This window comes from Caloenas nicobarica, chromosome 5 (genome assembly GCF_036013445.1).
Source record: "Caloenas nicobarica isolate bCalNic1 chromosome 5, bCalNic1.hap1, whole genome shotgun sequence".
Taxonomy (NCBI): domain Eukaryota; kingdom Metazoa; phylum Chordata; class Aves; order Columbiformes; family Columbidae; genus Caloenas; species Caloenas nicobarica.
Window position 1 is genome coordinate 33,862,016 of NC_088249.1, and position 26,164 is coordinate 33,888,179.

Below are 26,164 nucleotides of genomic sequence, written 5' to 3' on the forward strand. Positions count from 1 at the left end.
GGTAGATACTCCATCCCTGGAAACACTTAAGGCCAGGCTGGATGGGGCTCTGAGCAACCTGATCTAGTTGAAGATGTCCCTGCTCATTGCAGGGCGTTTGGACAAGATGACCTTTGAAGTTCCCTTCAAACCCAAACCATATGATTGTATGATAACATATTATGTGCAGTTACAACAATTAGGGCAGAAGACTAATTGTAAGCTGAGAAAGTGGAAGAAAGAACTTAACTTTTCTTTTTCAGCTAAATTATAATGTGAGCGTTCCTAAATTTCCTATTTAACCAACATGTTTATTTGCAGTGGTATGTATTTATGGGTATTCAGAGTCAGTAACAGCATCTCAGCAGAGAGATGATGACTGTCTCTGATTGTAAGGAATAATACAAGTTGTGATTCTAAGACTTTAGATTAGAATGGTATTTATCTTCCAAATCTTTGCTGTATTAGAGGGCAATGCAGTTAGTAATTACAGTTCAGTAAGAATTATCTGGGATTGGGATGTTCCACTAACTGTGTAATAGAACTCAAAAACTAATATGGAAACAGTTATGGCAGTTTCCAAAGATCAGAACACCAAAGCCCTTGGATATTTGGGCACTGAGAAACATGCAATATATGAGTACTCTAAGCATGGAGTCAGAACTACAAAGGATATTAGAAAATCAGGGAAATTAAACCATTTAAGTCATATTAAGCCAGACTGGCTCTGTCATAATCTTGCTTTATTGAAAAGGTTACATAAAGAGTTGTATGTGGTAAGTAGTTACCTAATGTCTTTGCTACACGGGTGGCACGATAATACCTTTGTTTTTATTGAGCAATACAATCTCCACCAATAGGAAAACAAAAGCGTTGGACATGAATATAACTTAAAGCTGTTTATCTCTATTTGTATGTAGCTGACCGAAGAACTATCGTGTCCTCAGGATATGTTGAATCTTAATGAACTATTGACAAAGTGAGCATGAAAAGTTACTGTATTGATCACATTTAGTTCCTAGTTTGGTTGTCTGAATTCAAGCCTATATTTGAACAATATTATTTATGAAATAGGCTTTCTGAATGAAAATTTGACTTGCTTTCACCATATTAATGCGCTCACTTCAGCTTAATTTTTTCCCGTCCTCTTGAAGTATAAGTTGTGCTTAAAAAGTTTTGTTCTGCTGCTGCATATCATCTGGCTTATCTATTTGCACACAACTGTTCAGAATCTTTTCTGTCACTTTTCAGTTTAGCTTAGTTTTGACAGACCTTTATTACCAATAAGTTTGAGACTTCACATGGAAATAGTTCTAAACTGATTGTTCTACTGAGTGCTTTAGTATTTGAGTAGTGAAGTATCAGGAAAACTGTCTTATGTATGTGGTTGTATTTGACTTTTCGAACAATACCTTTAGCTATGTTAGTTTGAAAATATGTAGCATTTTGGAAAACAATCTTATTATGCTAGTTTAATTGTTACTTTTGTTCTCCTTCCCTTCCCTCATTCTTTAGAGTAAATTGTTCATGACAGTTATCTTACTTACATTGCTAAACTTACAGGATAATAGCTCTTTAACAATCAGCTAGACAGAGATCTTCAGTTCAGTCAAAGTTCTGTGTTTCCTTTACTATATGTTTTTGTCTGAAGATTTTTAGGGTAAAGTACAATTCTGTGTCAATGTATATTCATTTCTAATTGCTGAGATCAACGTATAGAAATACACAATAAAATTGGTAAGCATATACATAGTACTGAGGAAATTTTTTCATAGTGCTTGACAGAAGCGTTAATTATGATTATCATGTGGTCATCCTTTCATTACTGCCTAATAGATGAAAAAAAGGAATGAGTTTATAATTAAGAATTGGCTTCCACAGAAGCTGCATTTAAAACATCACTTCTTCAGTATCACCAGTGACTACACTACACCTTTGTCTTTCTAGTGCTGAGGATATAAAAACAGAGAAACTTCCGCCAGCAGTCAGCTCCTCCTAGATTATACTATTTCTAATAGTGAGTCAGACCTTGAAAAATTTGGTTGTCACCCAAATGCTTGAACAGGAAGGAGAATTATTTTACTGAAAACTAAGATTCCTTGAAATGCTTTGTATTTTCAAATCCTACCCGTCTTTATTTCCTATATAGAGTTGATACAGAAGACCTAATTACCAGTTAAGATTACCTGTTATTTTTGTGTTCTTTGTCTCAAAGACATGGGGTGTGCAGTCTCAGTAACTGCTACTATTTTAGTCCATCTGTACATTACGCCTGTGTCATCAATAGGATTTAAAGTACCTAAAAAAAAAAAAAAAGTCAATTACTGTAGGAAAGGACTTCTCTGTTTCACCTTTTTGCTGACTTACATTGTTTTTTCTTTTTTTTTCCTCCGCTTCAAGAAGCTCTGAGTGCTTGACACCCAAACAATAGATGTTTGAATGATTTGCAATTCAGATCAGCTGTTGCTCATGTACATATGTCATATGTATGAAAAGACTTGATTTAGATACCAGCAGAAAATAGGCTCCTACATAATACTGTAAATTACAGTGTGAAAATTAATAACGCTGTCAGTCTTCCTCGTTGTTTTACGTAGTGGAAACAACAGAACACTATCACCCTCTGCCCTGCCTGTTGAGGAGATGGCTCAGACTCTGCAAGACCTGATTACTTACTTCCAGCTTCCCAAAGAAGATCTGGATCATGAAGATAAACAAAACAAGCTTCGCTCACTCAAAAACAGACAAAATCTATTCAAAGAAGAGGTACAGAGAGGAATTTTTGTATCATTTCAATTTTAAGTCTATCATGCCACAAACATTAAGAAGAACTTAAACATCATCTAGATGTGTGCATATGATTTATCATATAATATGATGTTCCAAAACTGAAATATATATATATAATAGACTGTAATGCCATAGGATAACTTGCTACTACATATTTTTCACTTCCACACTTGTTAAAGGGCACAAGCTCTCTCTTACAAAATTCAGTCTTAATATTTCTAACCATCTTTAAACAGACATCATTTTTAAAAGAAACAGTTGTGACAAGACATTTCCTTTTCTCTCTATGAAGTTATACAATCTGAATATCCCAAATGAGTAATAAAACTTAGATCAATGATAGGTGGTATTTCTGATGTCTTGTGTCCCCCAGGGTGTGAAACAGGAACTTTTTTCTCTAGAAAGTTCTCTAGAAACTGAAAGAATGCTAGTATTGTGTAGTAGAATTACTCCTCTCCGAAAATGGAATAATTATGTTTCCATATAAATAGGAAATATATTTTACAATGTTTTTAGTCATGTTTGGATTGCTTGCAGGTTTTCAATACCATTTTAGTCTCCAATCAAACTGAATTTAGAAATCCGTTCTATTATTTGAACTTGTTTTACAGATATTTTATTGGATAGTAACATTTCTACCTTTTTAATCAACAAAAATTCCTTTGTGTATAGATTTCAAGTATGGGAGTGTTTTCCTATATAAGGAAGATTTTATGTAAAAAAAAGTTTGTTCACAAAAATTATAAAAGTTATTATTGTCAACTTTGTTTATTCCTTTCTTTTTATAATACTTAGCCGAGTAAGGAAAAATACCAAATCATTCTCAAAAACGGATGATTCTGATATACAAAAATACATATTCAAATCTGGTAAGCACAATAGGTGTGGTCTTTTGTTTTGGTTTTTCTTGTCTTTTTTTTTTTTAATCAAAGACGATGCAGGTTTTAAGTATATACAGGAAAAAAATCTTTTAAAAGGACAACAGCAAATACTTTTTCATGTACAGTTGGCTTTTCTCTCTGTCATCTGTGTTTAGGGAATGCTGGCACTAGTTTTGAATTGTATCGATCGCTTAAATGACTACAACAGTGCAGCTCATTTTGCAGGAATTGCAAGAGACGAAAATGGTGCAGCATGGAAAGAAATTTTGAATCTTCTTTACAAATTGTTAGGTAAGTTCTTCAGTAATCTGCTAGTGTAATAAGACAGGATATGTATTCTTTATATTCTACTTGCTGCTTTAACACTAAAGTATACGTTGTGTGTTATTCATTCTGTCATGTAAACTGCAGAATTTTTTCCTTATACTTACTGATATTTATTACAGAGAACAGGGTTTATTGAGCAATTATACACCAGAAAAACAAATCTCAACTATGAAAAAGATTAGTGCAGCATGCCCAATGCACTTTTTTTTTTTAATTTAAATGTACCTGTGGTGTGCAAATAAGTGTAAATTATTATTTTAAAAACTAGAAAAACTGGAAAGCAGTTTCTATGTATAAAGCTGAAGAGAAGTCCAAAAGTAATAGTCAGAACTTGTAGGTCTACTGAATCCATGTTTGTCACTTTAGGCTTAGATTTTTATGTTAATAAAAATAATTACATAAACAGAAAATAAGAGTTGTTTTCTTTATTTCAGTTTCAGTGCCATGCTTTCTACAGCAAACTGCTTATATGTTGTATGGCCAAAATTACAGAGTAGGAGAAATATGTATACATGTATTTCTTTAAATCACTAATTTGATAACCTGAGTTGCATAATTCCTCATATAGGAGAATTTTGTCTGTTAATGTAGTTTAAATACACTCTAATTTCATTACAAGGGAAGTTAGTCCCAAGCCATAGTAAAATACACAAGTCAAGAGTTAGAACAAAAACAAAACAAACCAGGGGGAGTACTTTGAAGCATGAGGTTATTCAGATAGCACAGACATGCAGATGCTTTTGGTGAAATTTTCTCATTGCTTTAGGAAGTAATGAGATACCATTGCCTATATTTTACTACAGAGTTTAAAGAAAAGTAGGGTAAAAAAAACCCCACCACCTCTTTAGTGCTATGCAGGCCTTTTCAGATTTTTGTATTGATTTTCTTCTACAGACACATATTGAACACACTGTATACAAAAGGCTTTTTTTTTTTTTTTCTGTTCTCCGCAATGATTTCTGGAAGAAAAAAAATCAGCATTGCTTGAAACACTTGGATGCTGATGGACTGTCAATGTGCAGTCAAATAACATTGTGTTCTGCACTGGCAAAGACTAAAAGCTATCTATTGTGGAACATGTTTAAATCAGAAGGTAGAGCTAAAGAGCAGTGCCCAACCTGCAAAAGAGCTTAAACTTCTGCAAATGATCTACCCACTCATTGGTAGGAATAAGTAGAAAAATAAGTGTTTCAGCATCTTCATCATGACCGTGCTTGACATTTGCATCAAACAAGGGTGGTGGATTATTTCTATTTAAGTTTAACAATAAAATAAAACATAAATAAACCACATTTTTTTCTGAAATTCTTGTTTAACCAGTAGGCCCCTGTCAACTGCAAAAACTACATGCTCTTTAGAAATTATGTAAGTTGCTGATATTTGAGTTAATGAAAATCTTAATTCTTTATTACCATAACTTGTATTTAGGATTTGTCTGTTTATTATTTTGTGAAGTTGTTATAAAAACTGTCTTAAAATATATATGATTAGCATTGGTGATTTAAAAAGGAAATCACCTATAAAATTATACCTTGTGTGGTTTTTTTCCAGCTGCTCTCATTCGTGGCAACAGAAACAATTGTACTCAGTTTTCCAGTAACCTGGATTGGCTAATAAGTAAATTGGACAGATTAGAATCTTCTTCAGGTGAGGCTCACTTTTATCAATGTGAATTAACTATCAATATACCATGCACAGCTGTCTTACATTATAAATTTTAGAGCAGTGTTCCTTGAAAACAGTATGTGTTAGAAAACAAATACACTGCATTTTTTGTTTTTTAATCAAGGAAAGTATTACATTTAAACAGGTATTTTTGTGGCATTTTTTGGTTCTATACATTTTGAACATGCAATACCACAGCCAATCAGTGTTGAACGTGACTTTGGTGAATAAATGGATTGGGTCAGACAGTATCAAGATTACAGTCCCACTGCTATTGGATATCACTGTGTTGTTTTTGGACACAAGTACAAATAACAGATAGAGAATCTTCTTTTTCATGATTGGGTATTCAACAAAATATTGAAATACTATACAGTGCTCCCTAATAAAACCTTTATCTCTCTCATTGAAAAGGAGCTAAACTTGCATTTTTCTCAAGTGGTTTTAAAATTGTAGCTATTTTCAGAAGAAAACAGAAATTAACAGCTTCATAATGCATTTATGTCCAATGTGGTTCATATCATAGTCATATCAACACTCTTTAAAAGTGTTTTTGTTCTCTTTTTAGGCTGGAGAAAATATAGTATCTCTTAAGATACTCTGTTATTTACTGAGCTTTTAGATTGTGTTCAGTTGCATGAATGATTTAGTGACATTATTTCTGTGGCCTTCATACAGGTATTTTGGAAGTGTTGCACTGTATCTTGATTGAAAGCCCAGAAGCATTAAATACAATATCTGAGGAGCACATCAAATCCATTATTTCATTGTTGGATAAACACGGGCGCAATTACAAGGTATGTTTGGAAAAACCGACGATGTCTTGATAATCCTTCAGTGATTTGTGGAAAGTGGAAAACAAACAAACAAACAAAAACAAACAAAAACAAACAAAAACAACCTAGAGCAATAGCTACATGGAAATACATTATTCTAGTAGCTTTAAAGGAATAAAATAACCTTCAAATAAATCTGAAAAATAGTTTTGTTGGGATTAAAAAAATGTGTAACATATCATTACTTTTCATTTTCAAATACAGCAAGCATGTATGACAGGCAAATAGTTAAGAAATATTGATAACCAGTCAGATCTTTGGATTTACTGAGAAAACGAAACATTCTGGTGGCTGCAAGCATGTGAACAAAGTAGCTTCCTTTGTGATGCTGGGCTCTGCAGAAGCAGTGAACTAAATCCTGCACAGTCATTCCTAACTTGAGTAATAATAATAGTAGCAAAAAAGAAAAAATAAAATGAGAAACTGGAAAAATAATCCAGATCTCTAAAAACACAGGTGTTCAGAAAAAAGAAAAGAAAAGAAAACAAAACCAAAAAAACTGAGTTGCAGCAGAAGAAGTAATGGTGGAAATTAATTTATGCATCAATTTGCAATTTGTTATGACAGAAGAAGGTGAACAGTTTCTGGCTGCAATCAGGATGACATCACAACATAGAGGAGAATATAGTTTTATGTTTGATTTTCTGGTGTGAGTTTCCTTCCTCAATTCAAATTTTATTTGGGAGACTTATAACCTGGAGGAAGAACAGAGAGAGTTTTAGTGAGTTGAAGTTACTGATTTACAGGAGAAAGTAATGTGGAAACCCAACCAACTACAGATATGGAAAATGAGAGGGCTATTTTTAAGCATGGTTAAGGAGTATGAACTGATAAAAGTAAACATTAAAAAGCTGGAATTACAGCAGTAAGTTTAGCTTACTATTTTTAGCTGTTAGCAAGATGACTGCACAGTGCCAGTCACCTGCAGAGAGAATCTTTCAACTAGAGCATCTTGGTGTAGACCTCATAGTGAGAACTTAAAGCAGAAAAGGGAAATACTGTATACAGGGAAAGAGTTAGACTGGCTAATGGATTTGCACACTTCCATTTGTAATGCCTTTAACTAAACATCAGCAAGTAATGAAGTAATGTGAAGTAATGAATTTATTTGTTACTCTGGAAACAGTATATCTTGTTCTTCTGCCAGATTAGAAATTCTGTTGTGATTTAGGAAATAAGAAACAGTAACCTTATTAACCAAAATTGTATTAGAAATCATCGATTTGAAGGATTTTTTTTAATGAAAAGCCTTGTATTAGAAATATGGTCAATGAGTGCATAAAGATTATTTAAACAGTTTATATATAAATTCTGAGTTGCTGATTTTCATTAATGTTATTAAGACACTTTATAGCTGAAGTACTGGTCAGAGTTTGTGCAGTTATTTAAGTTACTACCTCTATGCTTCTGCTAGAGGTTGCTGCCCAATAAGAGAGATGGTAGAAAGCAAAATGCATGGGCTGGGACATAGTAAAGTTTGCAATATATTAGCTTAAACTGCTGTTGAGGGTGGTTTTGCACTAATTCACTGGGCAGAGAACAGGAATGGCTAAAAGAAATGTTCTATTCTGCTGCTCCTTGTGTTGTATGAGTTTCCTAAATGGTAATCAACAGTGTGAGGATGGTGCTTTGTCTTGGAGATGGTCTCTAAGAGTTTAGACCATTTGGGCTCATTACTCAGTGACTGTCAGAACTCAAGTGCATCTTTAAGCTCCTCTTTTTTTTTTTTTTTATGAAAGTCTGCAGCTATGGCTCTCAGCATTAAACAACACTATGTTACCATGTTGTCTCTTTGAAAACCTTTTGCTCCAATAATCTGTGGGAGAATAATGTCAATTTCTTTCACTTTTCAGGCTGTAACAACAACAAAAAATCTTTCTGAAACTCTGTTTTTCTTTGTAGTGAATTCTCTTAAATATTTTTCATTTAAAAAATAAATGAATTGCTTTTCATATTGAAAACATGCTTTCAGAACAGATTCATAAACAGTCTGAGAGTTGCAGTTGAGAATTGACCAATAATTTTGCTCAGAAAGTTTGGGTTGCAGTAAATTTCTCAAAAAATTTCCTTTTACATTTCAAATTGTTAATGAGATTTAATTAAAAATTTGTGAAGAGTTGACATACAGCTGTTCTAGCTTTTCTTTTATTCCAATAGAAATGAGAATAAGGAATCTCAAAGGAAAGCTTTTTGAGGCATTTTGCAAATGCTGTGTTCTGAGTTTGTGTTCTATGAATATTTTATATGTTCTATCAGTAGTACAGACTATACTCGGTCCATATATGTGAAAAGTATTTAGAAAACAATGCTAAATTGTATCGTGTTCTTTCCTTGAGGTCTATTCTGAATGTAAATTAATCTATGCAGCTGCCTTTCTTTTGATTTTTTTCTTTAAGGTTCTTGATGTACTTTGCTCTCTCTGTGTCTGTAATGGAGTTGCAGTTCGTGCCAATCAAAATTTGATCTGTGACAATCTACTGCCTAGAAGAGACTTACTCTTGCAAACACGTTTGATTAATGATGTGACGAGGTATAGTGACATGTTTTATTGTTATATTAGAAAAAGCGGATCTTACATGTCTTCAATAATTAGTTGAAGAAAATACGTAAGAGATGTTCCATAGCTTTCAATATTGAGACACACACCTTAAGAAGTGTTTATGTATTAAGTGCTGAAAAGAATGCAGCAGTTGTAATGGAAACTGTTCAAATAGAAATTGCTAGATAATAATAAGGTCTGTTCTGAAATAGAAACAGTAAAGTTATTGCTTCTTTCTCATTCAAAACCGGCTTTACCTAATAAATATTACAGAGTATGTAAACATACTGTAAAGTACCTTTGTACTTTAAGAGGGACTTCATTTCCTGGCAATCTTACTCCTGTTAAAAAAAATTTTAGGAAATTATGTTTTTATTGACTATAACTGACTATAAATGTTTCAAAGCATGGAACCTATACCTTAGAAGATGATTCTACAGCAGATTTATAAAAGTCAGATTTATAAAGTCATAAAATGGGTCTCTATTTTAAATATCATAAGCAAAATGTGGACATCTACACTCTTATTGTATTTGCAAAGTTTATTTGGCTATCATACAACAATATAATTCATATGTTGCGTGTAATGTTTTACACTGACTGGCTTACATCTTCTCTTTTAGCATAAGGCCAAACATATTTTTGGGTGTGGCTGAGGGGTCTGCACAATACAAGAAGTGGTACTTTGAGTTAATAATTGATCAAGTTGAGCCATTCTTGACGGCAGAACCAACCCATTTACGAGTTGGATGGGCCTCCACTTCAGGTTATGCCCCCTATCCTGGAGGTGGAGAAGGGTGGGGTGGCAATGGTGTTGGTGATGACCTGTACTCTTATGGTTTTGATGGCCTACATCTGTGGTCTGGTAAGTACCTTGTTCACTTCCACTTATTTTTACATTTAGGAGTTACCTACCTTTACCTTCAGAACCTGTGTGTTTATAGGATGCTATTTTATGGTGAGCTACATTTGAAACTCCAGGATATCATGAAATTATTTAGAATTTCAGATCAGGCTTCTTGAATTATACCAATTAGGCTTCTTAGCAGATAGCTTCTATTTTCATGATTTTCATCAAAAAATGGCAATTTCCAGATATAGATCAATACTGACCTAAGTCTTTCCTTTCCAAATCAATGGATGTTTTGATCTCAGACAAATTCGTTCTATATGGATATACACTTGCAGTATTCTTTCACTTTGTATCTACAGTTGAAGTAAAATGACATTTTAAACCTCACACTTATTCATAGATTTAATAAACTGCATTTAAATTTTGATAAATCATTTCATAAAGGATAATTTTGGCAATTAGAAATAAGAACTGCTACCCTATTACCAACTTGGGTTGTTTTTAGAATGTAAATTTCTGTGATGTAATATGAAACTGAAAACCTGTAATTGCCTAGATGTTTGAAAAAATATTTTTCATATTATTGTCTAAAATAGGCTTATCAGAAAAAAAATGCAATTTTTCTAGGAATGCTTCTTTGTATAGTGATCCAGGAGACTCAATCAGTTCTGCAGTGAACTGGCTAAACTTGCAGTTCATAAAGAAAGGAGTTAATGGATGCCAGCAAATGCATATTTTGTGATCACTTAAGGAACAGTGATGATAAACTTGTGGTCTTATTACCCATTCTTCATTCAAGCAAATTGAAAAATGTTAGTGGGCTGAGTTAACACAAAAGTGGAAGGCACTGCCCGTGCAGTTAGATAGATTTGAGTAAGAGCTCTAGAAGGGTAAAAGGAGATTAGAGGAGGGCTCATCTGAAGTGTTGCAGTTCAAATAAGTTTTGTAATAATGCATGTGTTACAAAGAATAACCACTGAGGAAAATGGGGAAAACAGAACAAGCTGATTAGGATGCTTTGGAGAGGGATTAGTGAGAGCCCTCTGGGTGCATAACTAGCTGGAAAGTGGCTTTGGGGCTATAAGCGAGGCTGGGCTTTTTTTTGTGTGTGTGTGTGTGTAGTTATTCCTCCCCTAGTACTATATTCAGGGAAGGGGAACTTGAATATCCGTTCTGTAAACAGTCAGGTTTGTCGCAGCAGAATACCTTTTGACCGTGTCAATGGATGTTCCTATAGAAACAAGCAGCAAAGTGCTATGGGCTAATTGTAAGAATCGAATTGCAACCCAGGAAATGTTGATGGTTGTTTTTACTTTCTTAAAGTTCCTAGATGCTCTCTAAATAAGGAAGATTTCAGAGAAGAAATAATGTGTAGGGCTATAAAATGAGAAAATATTTAGTAATTAGTTGTATCCCCTTAATTACATCATCTGCTATTTTAGTAACATCATTGTTAATCAAACTATCAATAAGTAATGAAAGGGGAAAGAAAAGCAGTAGGAAGTGAAACAGTTGCTAAAATTTCTAGAAGATTTTGCATATGTACTCTACTTACCTAAATATTTAACACAGACCTCTAACAATTAGGCTTTGTACCTAAAATGTGTAACAACCTATCTTAATTGGAGAAGGTCTTCCATTCACATGGAAGATTTTGTTAAGAATATGGATGAAACATGGTATTAATATGGTCTAAAATTGTTATTTTCTCTGTCTTATACCTTTGTTAATCACTAGTTGTTTGATAGCAGATTGTATTGGCTGGGTCTCTGCCTCAAGACAGAATTGAGTCGAAAACTGACTTCATTTTCTGGAATGAGATATAGACTTTTTTTTCCAAAGTTAGACAATTCTGGCCACATTTTCTCTGAAATGTTCAAACATTGAATTAGGAATGTAACATCTTTTTGTAAAGAACATTTTATAACAAGTTGTTTCACCAGGACTTTAGCTTTCTATGTTTCCTATAAAAGTCTTTTAAAATTTGTTCAAAAGACTTAGGATAAACTTCAGTATCAGCACACACTATAGATCTGCTTTAACTTAATAGTTTTGTTCCTTGAGTGTGTAGCCATCCATGAGCATTCAGAAGTATGGGGAAAAACACAGACTTTTTTCAGTCCTTGTATGTACAATCTTTAATTATGAGTAGCATGCTATTTTTCCTTCCAGATCTCTCTTGCATACAGTAAATGATGATTATTTTTTAGCCTTTTCAATTTGTGGCTAGTGCTTTATTTACTATACACTATTCAAGGCAAATAGGCAAAATCATTCATTTCCTTATATTTCTTAGTGCCTTGAAATGCCATATACAGCTAAGTACTCTTTAATTGCTCAGAAAAGAATAGAGTGGGGCCATGCAATAGAAATGTGTGTTGTGAATACAGTGTACAAAAATATGCCGAATTAGATTCCATGGTCTTGATTCTAACATTTCCTAATTAGGATGTATTTGACTTTTCAATTATATTAGCATTGTTCTAGCATAGAGTTTTCTGTATAAAATACCTCTGTGTGTGTGTGCATACACATAATTCAATTTTTTTAGTCAGCACTACTGAACAATTCTCAAATGAGAGAAATAATGATTTTTGGGAGTTCACTGAGAGACATCTGTAACATACTCAACTAGAAATGGCTGAATAAATCATTAATGCAAAGTTAAACACTACTCGAGTCTCAGAAATACAGTGCTGGAAAGTCTCTCCTGCAGTAAGGGAAAATTCAGAGTGCTTAAACTGTCCTGAACAGTTGACTTCTTCTTAGGAAGTTCCAAACACCATAATATGGCACAGTGCTTATCTCCTTCATGAGACTTGCTTTACAGTTAAAATGCAACGTTTTCAAGGGAATCGTTTTGAAAGAAATTTTGCGTGATATTCCTTGGCTAAAAATATACTCAGATAATCATATGAGACTGGAAAACTGCAGTTATCTGTAAATGTGTATAGTAAGATCACCTCAAACGTATTATCTCTAGTTGTTACTATAATTGCTGAGTCCTGTACATGGCTGTAAGGCTTCACCTTCCCAGGTAGGAAAAACGAAGCTCTCTCTGTTTAGTGTATGGCTGTAGCTGATGAAGAAAACCTGGCTCATTAAATCCTTGATCCATTTTTTGATACCTCAGTATACCGTTCTGCCTCGTGATACTATAAATCTAGATATTGTTCATAATCACAGCTCCAGGAGAATTACAGAATCACAGGATGGTTTGGATTGGAAGAGACCTTTAAAGATCATGTAGTCCAACCCCCCTGCCATGTGCACGGACACCTTCCACTAGACCAGGTTGCTCCAAGCCCTGTCCAGCCTGGCCTCGAACACTTCCAGGGATGGGGCATCCACAGCCTCTCTGGGCCAGCCTGTTCCACTGTCTCACCATTGAGTATTCACAGATATGTGAATCTGGTATTTCGCAAACAACTAAAGAAAAAATATGGGTATATTATTGTTAGCTTTATAAAGAGGGCATAATTTACTGTGCCTCAGAACTCTTGCATCAGGCTACAGGGTGAGCTTGCGTGATTTCAGCTGAGCATGTTCTGTCTCACAAACAGTGTCAGAGGTCTCAAGTGACTTGCTCAGTTTATGCACTTTGCTGCCACATATCAACATATCAGTTTGAAGAATGTTGACTCACTGGCTGTCTCTAAAAGCAGAACCATTTATAAAACAGATGAAGGCAAGATCATGCCTTCATGACTATGAACAAAAAACTTGATGGTGTTTCTGAGGAAAGAATTTCATTTTTAAACCTGTGAGATTCTGGTTAAAGCTTCTGATTACTGAATACTTTTATCCTAGGTCGAGTACCCAGAGCTGTAGCATCTGTCAATCAGCATTTATTAGCATCTGATGATGTGGTTAGCTGCTGCTTGGATTTAGGTGTACCCAGCATTTCATTCCGCATTAATGGACAACCAGTACAAGGAATGTTTGAGAACTTCAGTACAGAAGGGTTTTTCTTCCCTGTTGTGAGCTTATCAGCAGGTGTAAAGTAAGTACAACATAATTTTCATTGTTGTTTTCTTTGCTGTCTTGTTGCACAAAATACTCTCCAAATTCATGTATGATTTGTTCTGGTTTGTTGTTTTAGTTCCGCCCAGCCAGCAGCTGGGAGAGAGGGATGCAGGGAAGTACTGATTTCTTTAGTGATGATTTCACTTAAGGGTGAAACGTTGACCCTGTTAACAACTTGACCATGTCACAGTGTCTGAAAATTATTATTTCATGGGTATTTGGTGACCTAGGGGAAATTAATTTTGTCTCATTCCAATTATCAGTGAAAAAACCCCACATTAGAGACACAGCACCACACTTGGCACTGATTGAAATTCTCACTGGCTTTCTCAGTAGGAAGTAAAAAGCCTATATCATCATGAAAGATACTATATTTACAGTAGGAAACACAAATAAATTACGAGAAGCAGTTTTGGAATCTCATTACTAATAGTGCCCATTTCTTGTTTTGTAGCTAAAATACTGAGATTTGAACTTACCATTTTCAGGTTTCTATTGTTATCTTACCTTTCATTAATTCAGAAAATCTTCTGCAGATGTCACTTAAGTGACAAAAAAAGTTGTGTTAATATTACAAAGCTGACACAAAAACAACAGGCTAGCTTTTGGACTGTTGTAACATGACTAATTTCTATTTGGTTTGTATTAAAACATCATTATTGTTGTTATTGACAGGCAACAATTTTAGGAAGGAAAGACAAATATATTTAATGAGAATTCTTGGGTAAGAAAGGTTGGAATTTTTCTTTCCCTTGTAGGCTGAGCATGATTTCTGCATAAAATACAGAGAAGTTATGAAAATTTTCACTTTGAAGGAATGCTAACAGTCTACATCTCAATAGCTGCCAGAAACTGCCAAATTTAAAAGAAATAATCAGGAGTGGAGTAAGAGATTTTGGTGAAGGAGTGAAAAGATGCAAAGGGCTGTCTTTTATTTGAAGGAGGATTTCTCCTATACATGGTAATTTTTTGAGAGAAGAAGGTTTGGTATGACCAGAATAGACAGTATATAGCTTTCATAAGTGGAAGAAAGCTCAGGTTATAAATGGTTCATATATTTAACGTTTAAGAAAAAAAGAAATCTTTGTTTCATTGAGATGAAGTAAATCAGCTAGTTCTTCTATGATCAATACTTAAATACTTGGAACATCCCATGCTTAAGAGAACCTCCCAGATGAGGATGAAGGACCAAACATAATAAAGGAGGCCTGGGAAGGGCTTAATAAATTGATCTTCATTTATTCTCTGGGAGTGACAGTACTATTATATGTAGCTACATTAGTACAAGAGCTTTTGAAAATATTACTTTTGCTGCAAAAAATCTGCCTAAACTGGTGGTATTTATTTTTCTTCATTCTTATTTGATGTTGTTTGTGTATTTTGTGAAAGCATCTTTCTTTGTAGTTAGTAGTAGTTGATGGCAGTAACAGTTTATATGTCATCTTCTGTGTCTAGTAATATCAGAGAAATGTTATTACATGGGAATCCTGAGTTCATGAGTGGAGGAGAGTGTTCTGCACTGGGCAGAACCTCTATTGTGGCTTATCTGCTTTTCCTCTGCTTTCTGTGACTTTCTCAGTCTCCGATTCTGGGTCTGCTTCATCATTCCATCATCAGTTTTTCCTCTTTAAACTCTCGCCAGCACCTGCTTACCCACACTATTTCTTATTCTGTTTTACTGCTGTAGGTGTTTTTTCCCTATCTATCATTTTTCCTCCTTCTACCAGTGGTACTATGAGCTCTGCTTGTAGTACTACTATATGGCCATTCAAATAATCAAGGAATTTAAACAGCAACTCTGTATTGAGAATACATTTTCTTTTTTGTCTTATTTTTCTTCTATTTGGATTTATTTAACATTGTCTTTAAAAGTGTGTAAATGCAGAGATAAAGAAATGGAATATGAGATGAACTTTAAATGAACCATCCAATGTGTTTTTAGGGAAGTTAGGGGTCTGGATATGTTGACATGAAAAGTCAACATCTTAAAAATGTCTAGTGCTTTTAATAATTAAACATGGGATGCATTAAATACTGTTATCACGGAGGTCTTGTCTTTCACAGACAGCCTTTGTAGTGAGCAAAAGACTGTTTAGCATAGTCTTGTAATTCAGGCTACGAAAGCTAAGTAGAACTACTAGCCACTTGCTGGAGTGGTAGGTGCCGTTGCCTACGTACAGCCCTACTCCAAAATGAAGCAAAAGGAGTAGTAATTAACCTAAATCAATCTGTTTAACTATTCCTAACTATCTTTAGGAGTTATATTACTTTATATTTCTATTTTATATCAGTAAGGTGCACTGAAATAAATACAAGAAATAAGGATTCTCTGTGCTCAAGTGTTTTCTGGAGTTTATTGAATGAATATGGACTTGGATGTTGATTCACAAACAGATGGTGTTAAAAGCTACTTCCAGCAACAGAATGAAAGATCCTATATTTTAAACTGGATTTACTCAGAGTGCAAAATTCAGACTTAAATTTTTGGAGAATCACATGCTGAAGTCTGGTTAAATATATTTTTGTGTGTGTGTGTATATATATCCAGATATTATTTTTATATATGCATGATCTCAATTTCACTCTAGATTTCCACGGAAGAAAGTTGTTTTGCTGCATAAATACATTTTAAAACTGTTTGGAAGTTAACGTATGGTTACTAAACTGTATTTCACATATTGTGCAAAACATCTTGGTTTGCAATCCGAGATAGCTCTGGCTTTTGGTAATCCACTGAACTATGGGAGCATTAACTTTTAGTGTATTATTTAACTCAGTAATAAAATATTTGAAAGTAGCAGTGTGAATGTCCATGGAAAATTGAAACATATTGTGTGCTAGGAAGTCAAAGGTAAACCTACCTGCTGGATAACTTTTTATATAGGAGATGCTGGCTTTCAGTTCTCTTCCTTGTGTTGTTAGTGGAGACATAACTTGTTTGTCCATATATTTTATGTTCTGATTCTGTAACCTAAAATATGTATTTACTTGTATTAGGTTCTGGCTGCCCAAGAGGCTAGACTATGAAATAAGTCACAGTGGGAAAAAAAATCAAAGAAACAATGAAACAAACAAACAAATACAACAACAAACCAACAAAGTACAAAAAAAAATACCCCAAAACTATAACCAAACAAACAAAACCCTAAAGCAAACAACTTGAGGTATTGAGACATGGTTGTATTATTCCATTTCTTTCCTGATACCTTCTCTGCAAATTAATTGTATGTGCTAGTCTGTTTAATGTACTCTGACCATGCAACTAAGGTTGAAGATGAAGTTACATCCTTTTGTGTTGCTATTTCAGGTTACAGTTTAACGAGATCATCTCTCATTTCCCTTGTGTTCCCTACAAAGATTTGTGGATCTTAAACAGAATGGATCGATAACAGATTATAATTTAGTTTGTGTTGAAGATTCTTTTTAGAAGATCCTTTGTATGGTAGACTGAGTTATCTTCCTTATCAGTCAACATTTACGAATCCTCAGTTAATTTTCACTGCAAAGCTTTTGTGTATCTTATATTTGATATTCAGGAGGGTTCCTTTTAAGGTTAAGGTCAGACAAATTAAAACAAGTTTTTCAAACCAAAAGATCTGAGCATTTAAAATGAGATTAAAAGCCACAGCTTCTTGGAGTGTTCAGGTTTATAAAAGAATGTGCAACATTAGGAGGATATAGCCTTTGTGGATGTTTAGATACTACCGTGAAGAGTAGGGAGAAAACAGGCCTTGGAAGGAATGAGAGCATCATGAAGATCAGGTGAGACTGAGTGGTTTACTGCCACTCAGAAAAATTGACCGAGTCAGCAGGAGCAAGGAGCTATTTACCGGGGTGAGGTCAGCAAGGCAAGAAGTGCATCAGAGTTTTTTCATTTTGATTCTTTCTTTGACTTTTGTCTATTTAGGAAGTTAGACGTCTACATTTTAAAATAAAATTCACCTCCTTTTTATTTTTAAAGTTTTTTGATCTGTGTGGAGGCTTGCCTTAAAGAGAGGTCTAAGCTCAAGGTTGTAATCTCAAATTCCTAACTGCCTTGGATTCATTCAAATATTTTAAACGATGTATTTCAAAAATGAAGTTAGAAAGTTCAAGCTTAATAGAAGTAATAATAATATATTTCTTGTGAACAGTGAACCATTGCAGATACTTGTGACTTGTGCATATGTACATCCTTTTTGAGAAAACTTGTGTATTTTAATTTTTCTCCTCCTTTATATATTACTAATGTCTCTTACTGTCAATGAAATATGCTGATCTGACAGTTCTGGTATTTCTAGAAATGTAAATAAGAAGTGCTGTAGGCTTTTTCTGGTCACCCCATCACAATAAATTTATGGCCTGTTTCCTAGAGATGAGAATTGTTTTAAATTTTCTGTGATTTTTTACCTCTAGAGTTTGCCTACATGAGGACCAAAGTATGAAGTTGGGTTGTTTTTGTCTTTGTTGTTTTTCCTGATATACTCTTTAATTTATATGAAAAATATATATCTGAGGAGAAAGAGAAAAATCCAGGGGTTTAATGAGATGTCAAGGTTTAAAGCAAGGCGACAACAAACCGTGGCAGATGCTCCCTGTTATCCACTTACTCTCCCCACTACCCTTTCCTTAGATCGGAAAGATGATAAGGAAGATAAGAAGGAAGGAAGGGAGACTTAGACTTCAAGTTGGATGGGTTTTAAAGGTTTTACTAATGCTACTAATAAGCAGAGAATATATACAAAATATACAAAACCAATCTTGAATGCTTCATATGGAGTTGACGTCACTCCAGCGGCCGCGGAGCTGACATGGCCCCAGCAGCTGCAGGGCCGGCACCCAGAAGTCATGGGTGGGACTTCACAGCAGACTGGAAACTAGATTTCAGGGATACAGGGCCTGAGGCCTATAGATCACAGGCACGAAGAGAGGGTCCTCTTTAGATGCCGGCCATAGTCAAAGAGGGCCAAGACCCTTGTGATCTCCATCTTATATAGGGTGTATGACGATTATGGGGTGGAATACTCAGTTGGTCAGTTTTAATCACCTGTTCTGTCCACCCCTCCTGACAAACACGCCCCTCTCAATTATGGGATGTTATCAGAATTCTTAGCTGTCGTAGCAATAAATCTAAACATGAGCTTCTTCAGTATTCCATCGGTCCCTCTTATCAGTTTCGAGCACAGTGTCCGAAAAACATGCAGGCAAAAATTCAGAAAAGTGCGGTTACTCAGAAGGCACTTAGAAGAACTTAGCTGAAAGGAAAAATCACTAAAAGAGAACTGGTCTTGTTTTCAACAAAACTAGGACATGGGAATCTTAGATGCACTTCTGAAACTCCTTCCCAGTTGTACTATTTGATATAATTTTGTTTGCTTGATTTATGTAATATGATTATAGTGTTTTTTTCCACCATATCATTTGTTTTCTTCCTCATGTGTCAATTGCCTGCATGAATGCACTGAGAAGTTATAAAATAACTTTCAAGTGGTATATAGATAGTCCCTGTGGGATTTTTTTAGAGTAACAGTCCAATTTAAATTAGATTTTTAAATGCATTAAAAAATTCACAATTTACAACCATATGATTTTAAATAAATTTTTTTTTTGGAAAGCACACTACTGCATTGAATAATTAGTTTTTCTTTGGGCAAAACGAATTTTCAGAAACTGGTGGGTAAGTGATGGTGTTATTGGTAGTATCTGCTAGTATGAATGCTTGGTAAATCTTTGCTGTTTATCAAAGCATGAAATACACCTGCATTATTGGAAATGCTATTCAAATGAATGTTTAAGTTTCTGAATGATTTATTTATAATGTTAGTATATGCTGACTATTAAGAGTACAATTTCTTCATTGAAAATTGCAGAGTTCGTTTCTTGTTGGGTGGACGTCATGGAGAGTTTAAATTTCTGCCACCTGCTGGCTATGCTCCCTGTTATGAAGCCTTGCTTCCAAAAGAGAAGATGAAACTGGAACCAGTGAAAGAATATAAGAGAGATTCTGAAGGAGTGAGGGATTTGCTGGGTACAACACAATTCCTCTCCCAAGCTTCTTTTATCCCCTGTCCGATAGACACCAGTCAGGTATGTTAAGTATGCCATAATGGGATTGTGAAATATGTCTTAACAAAATTTAAAGTCATAATATAAAAACTAAGTTAACTTACCCCCTTAGCAATTCATCATTTGTGTGTTGTGGTGTATTTAACTGAACTAGATGGATTTTGGAGTGGTAGCTTGAACATTTTCTTATTTGTGGAATTGTTATACTCTTTTCTTAGATTGCTCTTCCTTTTCATCTTGAAAAGATCAGGGACAAACTAGCTGAAAATATCCATGAACTGTGGGGAATGAATAAAATAGAACTGGGCTGGACATATGGCAAGGTAAGTTTTGAATGACCTGTGTGGGTACAGTCACCTATATTAGGTTAAGTCTCCTACCAGAAAACCTGGACTTGGAAGTTGAATGGAGTATTTAATGATGGTCTGTGTATTACCAATAACAGATGAACATCTAAGCTGACAGGAGACTGTGGTATTAACTAGTGATTAGAAGGCGAATTTGGAATATAAATAAGGCACATATTATAGCACTATAAGGAGTTAGCCATTTGAAGAAGTATCTTCATTGAGGAAAATACTAACTATATCAGGATGGAATTCTACTGAAAATCATAGCAATCATGAGTAATCCCTCAACTAACCCTTCGGTTACTGTAGTGTTGGGTGTCAAAGAGATAACAAGCAGAAAGTCACTTATGGAAATTTGCTTCTGTTGATAAGGGAGGCACAGTTTTGGTGACTTCTGTAAACATTCAGATTCCTCAAAGCTCAGACTTCTTATTTAATTAGTTATAGTTGAAACTTATCATTACAATGATCCCTTATAATGTGGTATAACCTAACAGCTTGAAGAGAGTAAGGCCATCTGGTCAACATTATTTAAATGTATATGACAAGGTATTCCGTTCCCAAGGGATGTCACCAAATGAAAAACATTTAAAAGGTAGGCCAAGAATATCAGATTAAATTCAAATCAGATTGTATTACAATTGGTGCCTTCCCCTAGTAATATAAAATGCTAAAGGCTGTATTCTCTCTTGAATTCAGATTATTTCATCTTGCTGCTTTTCAAATTCAGATTTACTGGGTAGTCCTCTATGTGGCCATCACAACTGTATCCTACCTCAGAAGAATCTTCTCCCTCTCTTATCTTCTGCTGGTTTTATTTATGGACTTGATTTACATTTCGTTTCAGGAACTCTGTCATACTGTCTACTAAAGTGTCGTTGCTATTGAAATTCTGAGTTTTACTAACCTCCTTAAAGTTTCTGAGATGCAGCAATTGAAAAATGTTTCCATATGTGAAATGTCACAACTCTTAGTTGCCATCAGGATAGAAGCACTTGGCACTGAGTGAAAGATCTTGTTTAATTAAGAGTCAGATAAGTATTCAAAGACTTATGTCATTATCAGAAAAGGAATGCTGTGCTTTATTATTCCAGTAGAATTTGGAAAACATTTCCAAATGATTCTGTGAGGTTTTTGAATCAGAATATGTAGAATAGATCAGATTGTGCTTTATTGAGCATATGTTGCTCAGGCATTCAGCAGAAATGTTCACTGAGTTTACAGGCTTGTTTTCTTGTGTTTTGTGTATTTATGCAGAACACATGAAACAGCTATATTTTTTTTTGATTTTTATTAGTTATGGGGGAGTACTTAATGTGTGCATTATAAATGAAGCATAGGAAAGTTCATTTATATAATGATGCGTAACTGTCATTGAGCAAAGATAAATGGTATTTTTTACAATGTCTTCATTATTATAAAGAATTAACTGGTTTTTTTACTCTGATTCTGCCTTGCGTCTGGTCTTGGGACCATACTCTTTTCTATTGCTTTGTTACAGATACGAGATGATAACAAAAGGCATCATCCTTGTCTTGTGGAATTCTCAAAATTACCTGAGACAGAGAAGAATTATAATCTACAAATGTCAACTGAAACCCTCAAGTGAGCTTTAAATTTAAAAGAAAATAAAGTTTGTTTGTTTTGTTTTTATTCAAACGCTTCATATTGTTGTAAGATATAAAAACATTAGAATATCTCATTCAAAATGTGTTCTGCTATCTGTGCTAGAAGTTCCAGGAACACACTTGGAACGATTTAGAAAAATCTTATCTCTACAGAGATACAAAGAAGAAAGCAACACAAAATCCTCTTGGTTGTAATAAAGTGACATAAATTTCAAGCCACAGATTTGTAACTTTTTAGATTTCAAAGGTTTGATTTATTATTTTGGATAAGTTAAAATATTTGGAGTTTGAAATTCCGTTATTTTGAATGACTTCCCTTTTTTTTAAATATCATTCGTTCTGCGTATTTATACTAAAACCAAAAGAAATGTGTAAAATGACTGAGTACTATAATGTTGTGTTTCACTACTCTCATTTTTTTTACGTTGACAGAACCCTCTTGGCCCTTGGATGTCACATTGTTCATGCTCATCCAGCAGCTGAGGAAGATCTTAAAAAAGTCAAACTTTCTAAAAAGTATGTACCTTATCGTAACTTTATATATTATTTGTAACTACAGGGTATTCATTAAATAAAAATATTGTAAGGCTGTTTAAAAAATACTTGATATGAACCCCACACCCGACATGGACGCAGAGCACATGGTTGATCCACTACCTTGCCTGTGATGATGATTGACTGTGAATACTGCTGCATTACATCACCTCATGGAGTGATTCACAGAGACACAGTCACATACTTAACCCACATGTAATTATATCTATGTTACATGATCTTAGAATAGATACTGCAAAGTTAAAAGCAACATTTCGCTGCTTTTCTGTCACTAGCAAAGAACGGTGTATATATATGTGTGTATATATATACATATACATATATATATGATGGTAAATTGATCTACTTGAAAGAGGGGATACCATTTTCCCATAACTCCCGTTTTGATTTGCACCTCTCCTTCCCTGCTCTCCAAGAGACATTATTAATGCATTTCTTTAGAGAAGAGAAAAAAAATAGAAAATTACTGTTCTTATAATGTTGCACATTTCTAGGAAATGTACATATGTAGAATATTGCATAAAATATGATTGCGTTTTTGCTTTAATTTTTATTTGGTAGGAAAGCTATGGCAGTTGGAGCTAAAATAGCTGAATTCAGCCATCTTTAAGTCATCTGTAGCAATACCCTCAAAGGTGATAAAGATTAATCGAGGATTGCATCTATGTTTTGACCTGGTCTATGGGGATTCTGTAGTCCTCCTGGGACAGATTAAAGCCCTATCCTGCAACAAAACCTGAAGACAGAAATAGTTATTTGAATACTTGCCATTTTACATCAGGCTATCAACCCACAACATGTTCTTTTTCCTGAAATAGTAGCCTTATCCATGAGAAGCAAAGTTACTTTTTAAAGATAGTGGTAAAATAATAGTTTTATGATATGGGAAATGGTAATCTTGATCCAGTTGATGGCATTAAATATAAAAAGGAAAAAAGAACCTTTCCCAAGGTTCATGCTGCCAGCAGCCTATCATAATACTGCTTTGATACTATTGTCTTCAATAACAGAACAAATATATATTATTATCTGACTCTTGTTAAAATATTTACTGTCTGCATGGATCATCCTAACAAATGGAAATGATCTGATTTGAGCAAGAGAAGAGTCTGCACATGTCTATAACAGCAGAGTAGTCTTCATACTATGTGGAAGGGTTGGAGAGGGTAATACTACTAAAACACTACTAAACTTATCATTCAGTGGAAAAGTGGGAAGAACAATTGTTACCATATGTTTTCTTCTTTTGGAAAAATGGTAATGCACTCTTTACAAACTAGTATAGAAAAAATTCCATGCTTAATAATGCATTAAAATAATTTCATAAGAAGTCATCATTCAGATCTTTAAAACAGAAATTACTTGAAAAGTTTAAATGACAAATATAAAATAATATAAAGAGTACTCATTTAATAACTTTTTTTTCTTAGCAACTATTTAGGGATGCATATATGGATCTGGGTCATATTTAATTAGACAGGGTGCAAGTAGATGGAAAATGACTCTGCTAGTATATAATTTATATCCTATTCAATGACCAAATGCAACACAGGATTTTTGCAAAGAAATGGGAGAGTAGGAGATGGAAAAGTATTAGAAAGTGAAGCCCACACTATGAATGCCTAATAGAAAACTTTAAACACCATCAGTGGATCAATGGGGTATCTTGACTCTATTTTCCTTTATTGACTTACAGTTACATGATGTCAAATGGATATAAACCTGCCCCGCTTGATCTTTCTGAAGTGAAATTGTTACCTTCTCAAGAATTTCTAGTTGACAAACTAGCAGAAAATGCACACAATGTCTGGGCAAAAGACAGAATTAAGCAAGGATGGACCTATGGCATTCAACAGGTAAGGACTCCTTTAGATGCCTTTGGAATAAGTAAAGAACATGAGATTTTGTTTTCTAGAACATCAGTTGAGAGTGTTAAATAAGAGGCTAAATACTGAATGTCATGTAACGTCTGGAAATTTAGAGGGAGTGGGGAGCGGGGAAAGAATACTTGGCCATGCAAGTCTGAGTAGATTGTCAGACCTGCATGGCTGCAGGTGAAGGATGTATGAGAATGCATTTCCATATGTATGCATGAGAATATATATCCATTTTTCTTTCAGTCTTTAGATTTTTAATACTATTAACAAGCGGGCTTGCATTCATAGGACTATTCTTCATCAATGTTGTTTCTCTCCTGTAATCTTAGCATTTATTTCAGAATGCACTCTGTCTCATTATATAAAATCTTTGTGATGTTTAAACACAGTTTTCTTGTTCTTTTTTATAACCCCTTTTAGGATCTTAAGAACAAACGTAATCCTCGGCTAGTGCCATACGTATTATTAGATGAACGTACTAAAAAATCAAACAGAGATAGCCTCCGTGAAGCTGTTAGAACATTTGCAGGCTATGGTTATAATGTCGAGCCACCTGACCAAGAGATAGGTATGTATTTTCAGTAAGAATCATGGCCTTTTTTTCCCCTTAGTGCTGGGGGAAAAACCAAACAAAAAACAACAACAACAGCAACAAAACCCAAACCCACCAACCAAACAAACCCCCCCCTCCACTGAAATAGGGCAAATATAAGATTTGAGTTAATAGTAGTGTATTTTTGCTGTTGACTTTAATGAATGGTGCAAATATACTTTGTAAATGACTTGTATATTACTTAGATATATATTTTAGAAGATTAGTTCTAGTTAATGGTATGATAATTCTAATTTCCATGATTTTTAGATTGGAGAAAATCTGCAGTATTAGTAGACATACTGCTTTTCATTTGTAAATGATGAAAGAAATAAAATAATATGAGAGTAATTTAAAATAATTTTTTTACATGGTATACAGGTTATGCTTGACTACTTCAAGTCAAACTCAGTTCTTAAGAAGTAGTCAAAGTGCACCAAGTTCAATATTTTTTTAATTGAAATCAGGAACAGAAATTTGTTTAGAAGTTTTTCTTCATATTTGCTATACTATTGTAATTTTTTGACAAAATTTTAAACTGAAACAAAACTTATTTGATTTTTTTTTTAATTGTCCTAAATGTATTGACTTGTTTAGGAAAGTATTTTGTCGTATTATAATACTGCATTATTGCATTGGATTGTATTGCATGTAATCACAGAATGTTAGAAATTGTAAGGGACCTCGAAAGATCATCTAGTCCAATCTCCCCACCGGAGCAGAAACACCTAGATCAGGTTACAAAGGAATGTGACCAGGTGGGTTTTGAATATCTCCAGAGAAGGAGATTCCACAACCTCCTGGGCAGCCTGTTCCAGTTCCTGTTCCAGTGTGCTGTCACCCTCACTGTGAAGAAGTTTCTTCTCATATTTAAGTGGAACTTCTTATGTTCCAGTTTGTACCCATTGCCCCTTGTCCTACCATTGGTTGTCACTGAGGCGAGCCTGGCTCCATCCTCGTGACACTCACCCTTTACATATTTATAAACATTAATGAGGTCACCCTCATTAATGAGTAATGATCTTATATTTTCATTAATGAGTAATAATCTTATATTTTCAAGGTTTCCTCAGTTTTATGTTGGGGGTTCTGTGTTGAGTGCTACTTTGAAACATTCTGATTCTAAATAGTGGTTAATCACTCATTCTATATAGAATTAGAGTGTGCTACCCTCTATAATGATTACTGTTCCTCTTTTTTAACATTTACTGTGAAGTTTCT

General features: G+C 34.3%; 1 protein-coding gene across 4 annotated transcripts in view; it reads left to right on the forward strand.

The window, feature by feature from the left end:
• Positions 1-26,164, forward strand: part of RYR3 (ryanodine receptor 3) — a 242,751-nt gene that overhangs the window by 86,994 nt on the left and 129,593 nt on the right. For all 4 annotated transcript variants that reach the window (XM_065635073.1, XM_065635075.1, XM_065635074.1 and 1 more), the window contains exons 13-25: positions 2,577-2,745; positions 3,806-3,941; positions 5,529-5,624; positions 6,321-6,439; positions 8,875-9,008; positions 9,641-9,882; positions 13,681-13,873; positions 19,746-19,962; positions 20,160-20,264; positions 21,793-21,896; positions 22,352-22,435; positions 24,171-24,330; positions 24,772-24,919. In XM_065635073.1, coding sequence (XP_065491145.1) covers positions 2,577-2,745; positions 3,806-3,941; positions 5,529-5,624; positions 6,321-6,439; positions 8,875-9,008; positions 9,641-9,882; positions 13,681-13,873; positions 19,746-19,962; positions 20,160-20,264; positions 21,793-21,896; positions 22,352-22,435; positions 24,171-24,330; positions 24,772-24,919 — 1,907 coding nt within the window. The remainder of the gene's footprint in view (positions 1-2,576; positions 2,746-3,805; positions 3,942-5,528; positions 5,625-6,320; positions 6,440-8,874; positions 9,009-9,640; positions 9,883-13,680; positions 13,874-19,745; positions 19,963-20,159; positions 20,265-21,792; positions 21,897-22,351; positions 22,436-24,170; positions 24,331-24,771; positions 24,920-26,164) is intronic.